General features: G+C 40.5%; 6 protein-coding genes across 6 annotated transcripts; 2 read left to right on the top strand and 4 right to left on the bottom strand.

Moving 5' to 3' along the window:
- Window positions 1-65: 65 nt before the first annotated feature.
- Window positions 66-2,609, bottom strand: SYP1 (Syp1p; the record flags this gene model as incomplete). Its single annotated transcript, XM_003648187.1, has 1 exon — window positions 66-2,609. One exon carries the CDS (start codon window positions 2,607-2,609, stop codon window positions 66-68), a length of 2,544 nt encoding a protein of 847 aa, XP_003648235.1.
- A 321-nt stretch (window positions 2,610-2,930) lies between these two features.
- On the bottom strand, window positions 2,931-4,709 carry MNN5 (alpha-1,2-mannosyltransferase MNN5; the record flags this gene model as incomplete). The annotated part of the gene is made up of 1 exon (XM_003648188.1): window positions 2,931-4,709. One exon carries the CDS (start codon window positions 4,707-4,709, stop codon window positions 2,931-2,933), a length of 1,779 nt encoding a protein of 592 aa, XP_003648236.1.
- Window positions 4,710-5,447: 738 nt separating this feature from the next.
- Window positions 5,448-7,637, top strand: SWE1 (tyrosine protein kinase SWE1; the record flags this gene model as incomplete). The annotated part of the gene is made up of 1 exon (XM_003648189.1): window positions 5,448-7,637. The coding sequence occupies one exon, from the start codon at window positions 5,448-5,450 to the stop codon at window positions 7,635-7,637; it is 2,190 nt and encodes a 729-aa protein (XP_003648237.1).
- Window positions 7,638-8,654: 1,017 nt separating this feature from the next.
- Window positions 8,655-9,201, bottom strand: RPL39 (60S ribosomal protein eL39; the record flags this gene model as incomplete). Its single annotated transcript, XM_003648190.1, has 2 exons — window positions 8,655-8,804; window positions 9,196-9,201. 2 exons carry the CDS (start codon window positions 9,199-9,201, stop codon window positions 8,655-8,657), a joined length of 156 nt encoding a protein of 51 aa, XP_003648238.1.
- Window positions 9,202-9,794: 593 nt separating this feature from the next.
- RPS22A (40S ribosomal protein uS8) lies at window positions 9,795-10,187 on the top strand (the record flags this gene model as incomplete). Its single annotated transcript, XM_003648191.1, has 1 exon — window positions 9,795-10,187. The coding sequence occupies one exon, from the start codon at window positions 9,795-9,797 to the stop codon at window positions 10,185-10,187; it is 393 nt and encodes a 130-aa protein (XP_003648239.1).
- A 280-nt stretch (window positions 10,188-10,467) lies between these two features.
- Window positions 10,468-11,375, bottom strand: RPS14B (40S ribosomal protein uS11; the record flags this gene model as incomplete). The annotated part of the gene is made up of 2 exons (XM_003648192.1): window positions 10,468-10,874; window positions 11,366-11,375. 2 exons carry the CDS (start codon window positions 11,373-11,375, stop codon window positions 10,468-10,470), a joined length of 417 nt encoding a protein of 138 aa, XP_003648240.1.
- Between the last annotated feature and the right edge of the window lie 665 nt (window positions 11,376-12,040).

Genomic DNA, 12,040 nt, shown 5'->3' on the forward strand with positions numbered 1-12,040 from the left:
GGAATCTAAGCTGAATAAACGATGTAGCATCCAATTACAAACTGTTCTTCCTTCATCTTTTTTCCTCATATAGATAAGCCATAATAAGAGCCAGCAACTAACGTTCTAGAGGCTGCTACATCATTCCATTCACCTGCTTCAGATCCGAAGGGGTCATCTAAGCTTAATTCTCGACTTTTTAGAACCAAACCAGTGAGTTGGAATCCACGAATATTGAACTTTGCTTGAACACCTTTTGAAGACTCTTGGGCGATCTTATCAGTCAAGAACCTTGCAATTAATCTCTGTTCAGATTCACGGTTGAGCACGACAGGTTCTTTAAATCGCCAAGTAATACGTTTCTTTTCCTTACTGAAAGAACCTTGTGGTTTTGATAAAGCAGTGGTAACAGTAGCATTGTCAATGGCAACAGAAACGACCAAGTCGTCCAAAGTTACTTCCTTTATGTTATCAGGTAGACTGGAAAAGATCTTCAGCGTCAGCATCACACTAGCTTGAGTATCTTCGAATCTCCAAACTGGATGGATTACAATTGGAACAAATGGAGACTTCAACGAATATTTTAAGGCACCTAAGGTCTTGCCTAAGATAAATTGTGGATTTATTTTAAAGATAACATCGGAGTTATCCATTGTTCTTTCTAAAAATGCATGATTGACAATTAGTTTATCAAATGGTTCCTCAGATTCAATCTTTAAATTTATATCCAGGGGTAAATTTTCAAAAGAATAATCTGGGGAAATGTAATTTAATGCAATTTCACCAATTAATTGACTGGAAACTAAAATCCCATCTTGAAACTTTGCATTCACTACTTCCCCAATACTAGCATTTAGACCGAAGGTTGTAAGCTCCGTGTGTTGAAATAGCGACTGACCTGACATGTGGCTAACGTTCATATTTAGAGATGAGCCAGTTATCTGAGGATCCAATGGCTTTAATTCACCTGTAATTTGAGATGAAAGCGGTATTTGCTGAGTTCCTGCCAAATCGATGTCTGCCTTGGTTAAATTATAAAACAATGTGGAATGAATATCACGTCTGTTTCCACTATATTCCGGGATTACAGGTGCTTGAATTTGCAAGTGAGATGGGCTGGAAGAAGGTATACCATGTGAACCCAAATTTGTTGAAGGGTGAGGCTTTCTGGATTGAGGCGGTTGTGGTGGATGAGCATACGACGCCGGACTAGAACTAGAAGCGCTAGGTTGGACAAAATGATTTTTTGGAGTTATTTGAGTATCAACAGATTTCCCAGAGGGTGAATCATCAACTGATATGACGGGAAATGGGTTTGAAACAATAGCATTACCATCCTCAGATGTATTACTGACCGCAAACGAGGGATTTTGTTGCTCTGAGAATGATCTTGTTTTAGGCTGAGGTTTTAATGGCTCTTGAGTAATGGAAAATGGTGTTTTATTTGGCACAAGGTCAGTCTTAGATTCTGAAGTCTCAGTATCTGCAACTGGTAGGGATGCTGGGGCTCCACCAGACACCTGTTGGTTGGCTATGAAGCGAGATTTGCCGTATAATTCAGATTCCGATGACGATGGAGGTCGGTGACTATTCACCGAAGAAGTTTCACTCTCAGCAATAGCCTCAACTTGAATTGAAGAAACTTTCTTTTCCTTCCTTCTACTAAAAATGGAACCCACCTTTGATTTCAACTTACTAGCTCTTTTATGACTTAAGGAGGCATTATTTTTAGAGTTAGAAAAATCATCCGTTAGCAATGAATTTTTAATTACTGTAGCACTAGAAGGTTTACGATAATTTGATTCCTGAGCATTTCCTGAACTGGCTGCGTTTTTACGTACATATTTAGAGGAAGATCCTGCAGCTCGTGCCGAAGTCGGAGACTCAAATTGGAATTCATATTCCATCACAGCTGATGCAAACCTTTCGATTTCATTATCTGGATTAAAGTGAAGTAATGCTGCTATAATCTTTTCAGTCTCGTCCAGGTTTGCGTGAAGGGAATCATTTATTAAATTCTGATATTTTAGAAGGTGATTCTTCAACGTCGACAATCTCTCTACATCTGCTGCTTCAAACTTCTCCATTAAATATGGTGCTCGCTCACTCCATTGGGTGTTTGCAGCTGTTGGGGACTCTGCACTATCTTTTGAGGCCTCTATTTCTGCGGCTACTTTACTCAACTGAGAATGAAGCTGCTTCAATTCAGTCCAACCTCCATTTAGCTCAGTCATATTCTTTACGCTACTAGTAATTTCCCTATCCATCGTCCTATACTCCTCCATCTTCGATTGCATATCCGCCTTCAATCCTCTTATTACCTGCGCCCAAACTGGCCTCAAGCTACCCAGCCAATCAAATTCCATCTGAGCCATCTCTGCTTCAGTCAGAACATTATTCTGTAAAATATCATCGTACATTAACTTATCTAAGTCTTCATTGATAACGATTATTTTACGAAGCTGCTGCACGTAGTTCTTCTTCAGTTCTGACACCTCTTTAAACAACACATAGAAATTATTATTGATAAGCTTGGCCTGAGATAATCTAATTCTGGTTATCTCAGCTACCTCGAAAGGTTTCTTCGATGTTAATATGCTACTCGCATATCGTGTCCTCTCCTCTTCCATTCCGAATCCCTAGTTGAACTACTAAGTTATTGAATAGCGACAATATTCTGTTCTGTTTCTGTTTAGTCTACATTACATAAAGTAGCAACATAACTTCAATATTTTTTCTTTCGAAAATCCGTATTCTTGTGAGCTTACAAAAGCATACTATAGGGGGGGTTCTGAGCTAAAGATGGACAAAGCGAAGATCTGGAGGCTCATCGAATAGATCATCTGCACCTAAGTTGTTGGTTAGTAAGTGGTATAATCACATCTATTATACAGATACATTTAAAATGAAATTGGCTAGATAAAGTTATTCTATACATAAAAAAGTACATTTTATTTATCGTTTGAAGAAATGGCTTCTTCATGTGTTTCCCTCAACATCTTGACTCGGTCGTCGATGTAAGCGCACATGGCATTAAAACTCTCAGTACTGGTAACCTGGAGAGTGTGGTATTCGAACTTAATGGCATCATCGGAGCAGATATATTTCTGAAGACCTTCGAACGCAAAAAGCTCGACATCGAAGTAGTTTATGTTCTTTAAGTTCTTAAACGATCTAAATTGTTTTCCAGACTTGTCTAGATATATCTTTTCTCGATAGAGGTCCCATGGTATAAGCTTGTGGAAGCTGGCATGGATGAACATAATATCTACACCATCGAAATCTTTGTGATGTAACATTTCATCTTTGAAATCCTGGTTTACGTTGTAGTCAGAATTATAGGTTCCTAGATGTGCGATATTTTCAGTCATATATTCTTTAGCCTTTTTCCAGTTGGCATAGTCTTGAGTAAAATCATGTTGCAACAAGCCCACGCCCTTGAACGAACCATCATCGCCAAAGTAACCATCAAAGAGCAATGGGTTTTTAACTTGGTAGTAAGGTTTCTTTAATGCATGAGCTGCAAATATAAATGTTTCCTTGTCACCCTGCCCCGAAGTGCCCAAAGAAGACATTTGGTAAAACCATTGTTCTCCGTAGTAGTTATAGTATAATGCAAGCAATAAAGTGCTCAAATGCTTTCCTTTATTAACCAATAACTGCCCAGACTCACTGGATAGATCAGGTATTGCACCTGCTAGATCATGCAAGGGTACATGTGCCATGTTATACTTAGCATCATTTGGAACGTCAGGATTTTTGTATCGAGACGGTGGTGAAAGATCATCGTATGAATTCCTTATGCGGTTTCTAAAATCAATGTCTATATCAGCAATTTCATAAAAAACAGGCGCGGTTTGCCGCCTCCAAATATCGGGCCACAAAATTAGTCCTGTTTCCTTATACGGCTCACTCTCAAAAACATCATCAAGTGGCTTGATTGGGATATTATCTGCATCGATTAGAATTACATCCTTAAACGAACTGAGTAATAAGGCTGCCAGCTTTGTCTCGTAAGACTTAAAGTCGTGCAATTTGGAAACTGTATTTGGCAACGCTTTTGGCAACAAAATACATTCAGCATTCCATTTTCTAATAGCGCGACAGAAATGAATGTCACCTATGTCACCTTCAGGGATCAGAACCTCCACTGGCAATTTAGTTCCATGCTCTCTCAATGCTCGGAGCATAGTCAATGCTAATATCGAATACTTGCCACCACCAACTGTCACAATACCAGCCTCTTTTGGAAATAATTCATTAAATAATGCTGATTTTGTGTCGACCGTTAAGTGTCGATTAATATGTTTGATGAAACCTAAATGGCTCTTCTTTAGTTCTGCTGTTGATACTTCTGATGGTCTAAAACACTTTCGACGGGCTGCATATGATAAATACTCCCCGTCAGTTGGATCAGTGCTTCCAAATGATACATCATGCAAGTCACATGTTTTGTCCTTTAGCGAGTTCTTGTCTTCGGGCCCTTTGGGTGGCTTAAACTTCTCTAGCGCCAGGAATAAATCCTTGTAAAATGACTCTTTTGTTAGATGTTTCTTACCAAAAGGCAAGATGTCACCTATAATATTAGATGACGAATGTGATACGAACATCTTACTTGGATTATAAATCATATCCGTCATTGAAAGCCCCAAATGTATTAACAAACTAGTGGATATTAGCATTAAAACGACCGCGAAGAAGATCAACTTCTTCCTCAGTTTGAGAATCATTATGACTGCAGATAGTAGCTTCTGACACTTTGTGATTGTGTGATGCTATGGTTCAATGTGTCTTCTGTAAACCTTAAATTTAGTCTCATGAATGGAAGAAACTTACAACTGGTCATTCGAACAATACAGCTAACTCGAACAATTAGAAACGTTATACATTCAGACAATTGAAACGGTTCCAAAAAGTTTCAACGTGCATAGAAATTGAAGATTCTCAAAACGGAATTTCGTAGTGTCTAGATGTAAAACCACATCGCGAAAATTTTGTTGACATATATTTTAACAAGAAAAACACGAACGCAATTGTTTTTAAATCCATTTAGGCATCACGTTGAACAATAGAGGTAAACAGAGAGCAACTCCTCGAGGGTTGTCCGGTAGTTGGTGCCAGACAATGTTGTGTTCGAATTGTGTAAAGCTGTAGACAGGTTAGTAGTAGTGGAGGTGACTCGATATGAAGTTCCTTATTCTGTTTGAGTTATTTTAATTTTTACCCCTTTTAGAGTGTTCTTAAGGAGTGGCTTCTGCAAGACACGCAGATTGCGCATTCGGTTGGGGAGCTAGTGTTTACTATAGATTTTGAGACAATATTGTACACTTGACAGAAACCAAAAGCGCACTTCGAGGGGGAGAAAGGTATTCAGAGGCGACAAAGTTCTTATAGAACATAAGGAAAGAAGGTAGTTAGCTTCCTGCTCGAGGACTACTTAGCATAGCAAGTCAAGGGAAAGGACCAACATGGCTTCGGGGCACAGCAGCATAACAGCTATGGATCAATCGCCCTTTATACGCACACATCATAACATATCACCCACACTGCAGTTCAACCAAGGTATACAGGAAGATGATGAACTGAGTGATTTCGATCTTGATAGTGAAACCAGGGAATTTAGCAATGCATCGAACAACTTAAGATTTTATTCCTCCAGACAATCTCCTGGGTTAACACGAAGTGTCGGTACGCTAAATTTATCGCTTGAAAACACAGGATTAAATGCCGCGGCACTATCGTCTGGAGAGACTCTATCACGGATCCATGAGGAGGACGGCGAGGAAGATGGTGTAAGTGTTTGCTATGAGCCCCCCGGAACAGTGGGGCGTGTTGGTGAGGATGACTTGCACCGAAACATGAAGCGGTGGATTTCGTTTTCTCCGAAATATGATAAAAAGCTGAAGAGGACTGCAAGTAAATCCGAGGTAAGAACACCCCTGATACCAGTGAACTTTCGATCACTTGAGAATGATTCCAATATACAAAGATTGTGGATGGGATCAGCAGCAAGTCCATTCGGAAACAAAAGAAAAATGCGGAAACCACTAGAACCACTCCAATCATTCACGGATGTAAAACCAGACCAATCAGCATTCCAACAGAAAGGTCTTATATCGAAATTACATTCTAGTTTATTCCCACAGAAGCTGGCTATTCCGGATACCCCCGTAAAAAGATCACCGCATTCTTCTATAATGGACTCACCGATGGACTCATCTACGTATCATTCTTTGACCACTGTTCACGATTCCAAGTTTTTAAAGCATTCCCCCCCAGTAATACCACCTAGTATGTCTCCCATAAATAGTTCTCCGACCCATCCCCTTAGATTACAGCGACCTTGCAGTGCAAGAGACCACCATATGCAAAGGAAAAAACGATCTAAAGTTATTAAAAACACGGAGTTGGCAAATAAGCTGCAACAATTCACAGATGATTTGTTTGGAAATAGTGATGAGGATCCACTCTTTAATTCTTCACCTCTGGAAGGTTCAAAGAAGCCAGAAGTTCTACTGAATGCGATGAAGTCATACCACCAGTCACCCACAAGATTTACTTTACAACATTCACAGTGCAAACATATGACCAAACACCGATCAATCAACGCCACCTTGCGTAATCCGGATGAACATCTCTCCACCAGGTTTTCGTATGTGACTATGATTGGAAAGGGCCAATTTTCTACAGTATACCAAGTATGTTTCCCAGAAACGCAAATGAAATACGCTATTAAGAGCATGGCGCCAAAAAAGCACAATCTCAAAAGTCGCATTATACAGGAAATAAGGTTACTTTCAGAAATCAGCGCCGAAACACGAGATGACGAAGGAAAGGAGTATATCATCCAGTTTATATCCTCATGGGAATATCAGGGATCGTTTTACCTCATGACCGAACTATGTGAAAACGGTAATTTGGATCAATTTCTTCAGGAGCAGCTGGTAGCACGCTCCAGACGATTAGAAGATTGGAGGATTTGGAAAATAATAGTAGAGATTTGCCTTGCCTTGAGATTCATACATGACTCATGCTCTATTGTACACTTAGATCTTAAGCCAGCAAATATCATGATCACCTTCGAAGGAACTTTGAAATTAGGCGACCTTGGCATGGCCACCAAGTTGCCGCTGGTTGACAAAAATTTTGAAAACGAGGGTGACAGAGAATATATTGCCCCTGAGATAATATCTGATAGCATATATGACTTTAAAGCGGATATTTTCTCTCTAGGCTTAATCATTGTAGAAATCGCTGCAAACGTCGTTTTACCTGATAACGGCAATGCATGGCATAAGCTCAGATCTGGTGACCTCTCTGACGCAGGTCGACTGAGCAGCACCGAAATATATTCAGACTCTATTTTCTCATCCAATAACATAAACAATACCCATCTCACAGATACAACCCGCCCCAGTTATAGTGTGGGTAGTGGTCTAATCAAAACTAATACCCCTGCATGGGTGCCTAGGTTCCTGATCGACACCGACTCTCTTGAAAGAATGGTCATCTGGATGATCGAGCCAGATTACAGAAAACGCCCTAGTGCAAAAGAAATCCTGCAGACAGAAGAGTGCCAGTATGTGGAACTAACCAGAAAAGCTGGCGCCGTTATCCAAGAAGATGACTTTGGTCCCAAGCCTGAATTTTTTGCCTAAGAGCATCTCTGCGTAAGCTTCCTTGAAACTTTTTGTTACGTAGTTTTTGTTTAAAGCCCATGAACTTAAATAGTGAAAACCCTGCAAAAATGTGGGATTGACTGGCCAATATACAATCTTAGTAGATCACAGACATAGGGAGGTTTCTTTGTTATTTCATAAGCGATCGGAGAGTACCAACCGTTCTATAGAGAATAGTCATTTCTTTTATCAATGATTTCCAATTAAAGCAAATCAACAGCCCTAAAAGTTCCCTGTTCAAGCGCGTTTATCGTCTCCGAACGCGCTACAGATTGCAAAGTGACAGACAGAGACAGACAGCACGATCCTGAACAATTACGAAGTACTTAAGTAGCAACATGTAGACGGTTGCATATGGTCCTTTTTGATATATAAGACAATTACTAAGGATGTGTACCGGCCGCTAGGCCGCTGGGCTGGTAGGATTGCTCAGATGTAAGCGAAGCTTCATATTAATCCTCTGGGGAATGAATGGACTTGATTAAAGGGTGGCATTCGTTATATGTAGATTGCTGTGGATCTATCTACGTCCAGTAGGATACATTGTTAGCTGCATATTAGTAATGAATATTCAAACACTGTTGAATGCTAGATGGTATCTGAAAATAATTCAATGACTTTAGTGAACGTGAACAATGGGAATCTTTCTAGGGAAACAACGTATACTGCTTACTGCCTTTAAGTAAAGCAAACAATAAGCAAGAGGTGTGCCCACAGGGGGAAGCCTCCGCTTTTCCTCTTTGGCAGTATTCTTCCGACTGTAATTAAACAAGCTTGTGTACCCAACCAACCTAGGGTCGGAGAACCCACAGGACGTCTACGTGCGTGTGAGTATTGAAGCTAATTAATTGTTAATGATATATATATTACCAACATAATATACCGCTATAAAAACGGAAAAACGACATTTTTATATATCTAAAATGTTAACAAGGGTGAAACGCTGGATATAGTAACATGTACATGACTTGCTGCATGATTCCAAATATTGCTAGATTAGATACCTAGCTTGGTTCTTCTCCAGTGTCTTCTCTTGGCATTGTAACGGATGGTGTTGTTGGTCTTCAATCTGAACCATTGTGGTAATGGTCTATTTTGGTTCTTAGCCTTAGCCAACTTTTGTTTAATCTTAAAAGACTTTTTAGCCTGGTTTAAAAAAATAATATCGTTAGTAAACTTGTTCATCCATGTCGTACCTCCCAATTACACGGAAAACTTCAGGGACCAATAATTCATCTCGCAATTCTCGAGGACATATGCACTTCTGATATTGCTGCAACTCATACCAACAAAAAACGTCCCGCTTTTACAGCAGCTGGACAGCCGCCTCCTATACAAGCATAATCTTCAAGCTAGCAGTTTTCCACCTGTTCCTTATATCTCCTTGAAGCAATTTGCACAACCGACCCTCCCGTCATATCTTGCGAACATTAAAAAAATCCATCAATACCACTATCGCTGTTTAGGTCCCAGACTAGTTTCCCATCACTTGGTTTTCTGATCTTATCATATCTTGTAATCTAACTATAACACATACAGCCATCTTCCTAATTATCGCTATGGTTTCTCTTACCTGCAGTGCAATATTAACGAATGTAGAGCGTAGCTTCTTTTCTGTTTTCGCTTGAGGCCTGGCGCTGCAGTTACAGTAGGAACCAGTGTGGGGGCGGCGGGCTGCCTGAGAGCGGTCAGCCTAGCGAGCACCTAGGCTTGGAGAGAAGCTGCCTGTCTGTCCCGCCAACAGCGGCGATGGCGGGGGTTCCGCCCAGCCTAGGTGCTCGCTAGGCTGAGTGTCCTCCTCGCTGTGCCCCCAAACACTGAAACTAGAAAAAAAATCCAGTATTCGTGGTGGTGCGAGACGGAAAACAAGGACATGTACACCCATATCCCACATCAATATTGGGGATTTTTCGCATGTCCGCGTCAGGGGTGCATCTGTACATTACACTATAAAAAGCAGTCACATGAAATTCGTTGACTCTCGGACAGTCGCCACCGGGCCGCCAGCTCCAGCCCCGCGGGATGGAGGGATTTGGAATTTTTCACATCCTAGAATCGGTTAACTGTAGACGTTAAGACAGAGAGCATTAGTTGTTTATAATTGACAGATAAATCCACCGAGAATCATAAGCAGCAATGACCAGAAGTTCCGTTCTAGCAGACGCTTTGAATGCCATCAACAATGCCGAAAAAGCCGGTAAGCGTCAGGTTTTGATTAGACCATCTTCCAAGGTTATTATCAAGTTCTTGCAAGTTATGCAGAAGCACGGTTACATCGGTGAATTTGAATACATCGATGACCACAGATCTGGTAAGATCGTTGTTCAGTTGAACGGTAGATTGAACAAATGTGGTGTTATCTCCCCAAGGTTCAACATCAAGATTAACGATGTTGAGAAGTGGACTGCCAATTTATTGCCAGCCAGACAATTCGGTTACATTATATTGACCACCTCTGCGGGAATTATGGACCACGAGGAGGCCCACAGAAAGCACGTCTCTGGTAAGATCTTGGGTTTTGTATACTAAGTTTAGTACGCACAAAGCCTCATTCATTTTAACCTACATAATAAGTTGTGTACCTTTTTTGTAATTCTGTAATAAGATAGAAAGAGAATTCATCATTTTACTTATGGTGCCACAGCTGTTCGCATGCCAGTCACCATTGAGTGCGATTTGTATAAGCAGGTGCGTATGTCTTGCTTGAAATGTTTAAATTAAAAAGTACATGTACAGCTCTAACTACAACAAATGATTGCAAAAGGGTCTAGATAATTTAAGTTAGCAGTAGTAAAGGCAAAAAAGAAAACTATAATCTTCTACCTCTTCTACCACCCTTCTTTCTGGTAGAATCCGATGGAACTGGGGTGACATCCTCGATACGGCCAATTCTCAAACCCGATCTGGCCAAAGCCTTCAAAGCGGCTTGTCCACCTGGACCTGGAGTCTTGGTCTTGGTACCACCAGTAGCTCTAATCTTAACGTGAACAGCAGTGATACCGACCTCCTTACACTTAGCAGCGACATCTTGAGCAGCCAACATAGCAGCGTATGGAGAGGACTCATCTCTGTCGGCCTTGACCTTCATACCACCAGTGACTCTGGCGATGGTTTCCTTACCAGACAAGTCAGTGACGTGAACAAAGGTGTCATTGAAAGAAGCATAAATTCTAGCAACACCAAAAACTTGGGAAGCGTTACGAGTTTGAGCCAAATCTGTGTAAAATTATTGTTAGTAAACTGACACTTGCCAAAATAGATCCTCCGTTTTAATTTCGTTCCTAAAGAAAAATTCACAATGTTTTTGCTTTAGTCGGCAATGACCTCATTAACCAAACCAACAAAGATCTTGAGAAGTCAAAATAGCACTTCAAGTTCCCCAAGAACCATTCACCAGAGACTCACTCGTCTAGGAGTGGCTTCTTGCAGCCAATGAGAATTTGTAATCTTTCCCGGACTGTCAATCCAGTACTCGTTATATTTGGGTTTGCACATTGTTTTAAAAACAGATAACAATTTGCCCAAATACTTCTCATAAAAAACTCTAAACGGGGACTCAGATTGTGAACGGCCAATTCAACCCTTAAGCTATATTTTCTGCTTCTGACACCTTACAAGACCCACCCTCTTTTTTATCATAAACCATTTGTGATTTTCCTTAAATGAATAACTAAACGGTTTTATACAGGATACCACCCCTCACGTACCTTTAGCCATTCTTGATGATTCTATCGTTCTGATGTGGTTATAGTGAATAATAGCTGATGGAAGTACCAGATGCACAGATATGTAATAAAAGTTTGGTTTGCGAACGAGTCTTGCCCGCCAATGTTCCTGAGAGCCCTCCGCGCAGAATTTTGAGGGTGGAAAACTTCACAAGCTGGTGTACAGATGTACAAATTCAACACCCATACATTCCACAGTCACAAAATTTACCTATTACGTAAGTCAGCTAACTCACTCGCTGTGTGGAAGGATTCTTGATACTGCTACTACTGGTATCGCCAGATTTCTACCACAAGGTGGCATTATCCAGGCATTTATCCATGCTCTTCTCAATATTCTACTTCCTATATACAGCTACATAACAACCAAGTGAAAATATAGCAATGTTGTACGAATTGTGAAACTGTGTGACCCTTATATGAGGAGAAAGCCCTTTGTCGTTATCGAACAACCTCCAAATACCTTAGAAGTCTTAAAATTGTCGCTCTCGAACAAGTTGTAGAGAAGATATTGCCTGAAAAAAAGGTACATAGTACCGTCACAAATCCACTACAATAATACTCGTTCTTGGAATGTACGGTTTATGAAAAGTCATATAAAACGTATGTGAAAAGTAGGCGACAGTAATCAGGACACGATGATGAGGTCGGGGCTTT

This window comes from Eremothecium cymbalariae, chromosome 8 (genome assembly GCF_000235365.1).
Source record: "Eremothecium cymbalariae DBVPG#7215 chromosome 8, complete sequence".
NCBI lineage: Eukaryota > Fungi > Ascomycota > Saccharomycetes > Saccharomycetales > Saccharomycetaceae > Eremothecium > Eremothecium cymbalariae.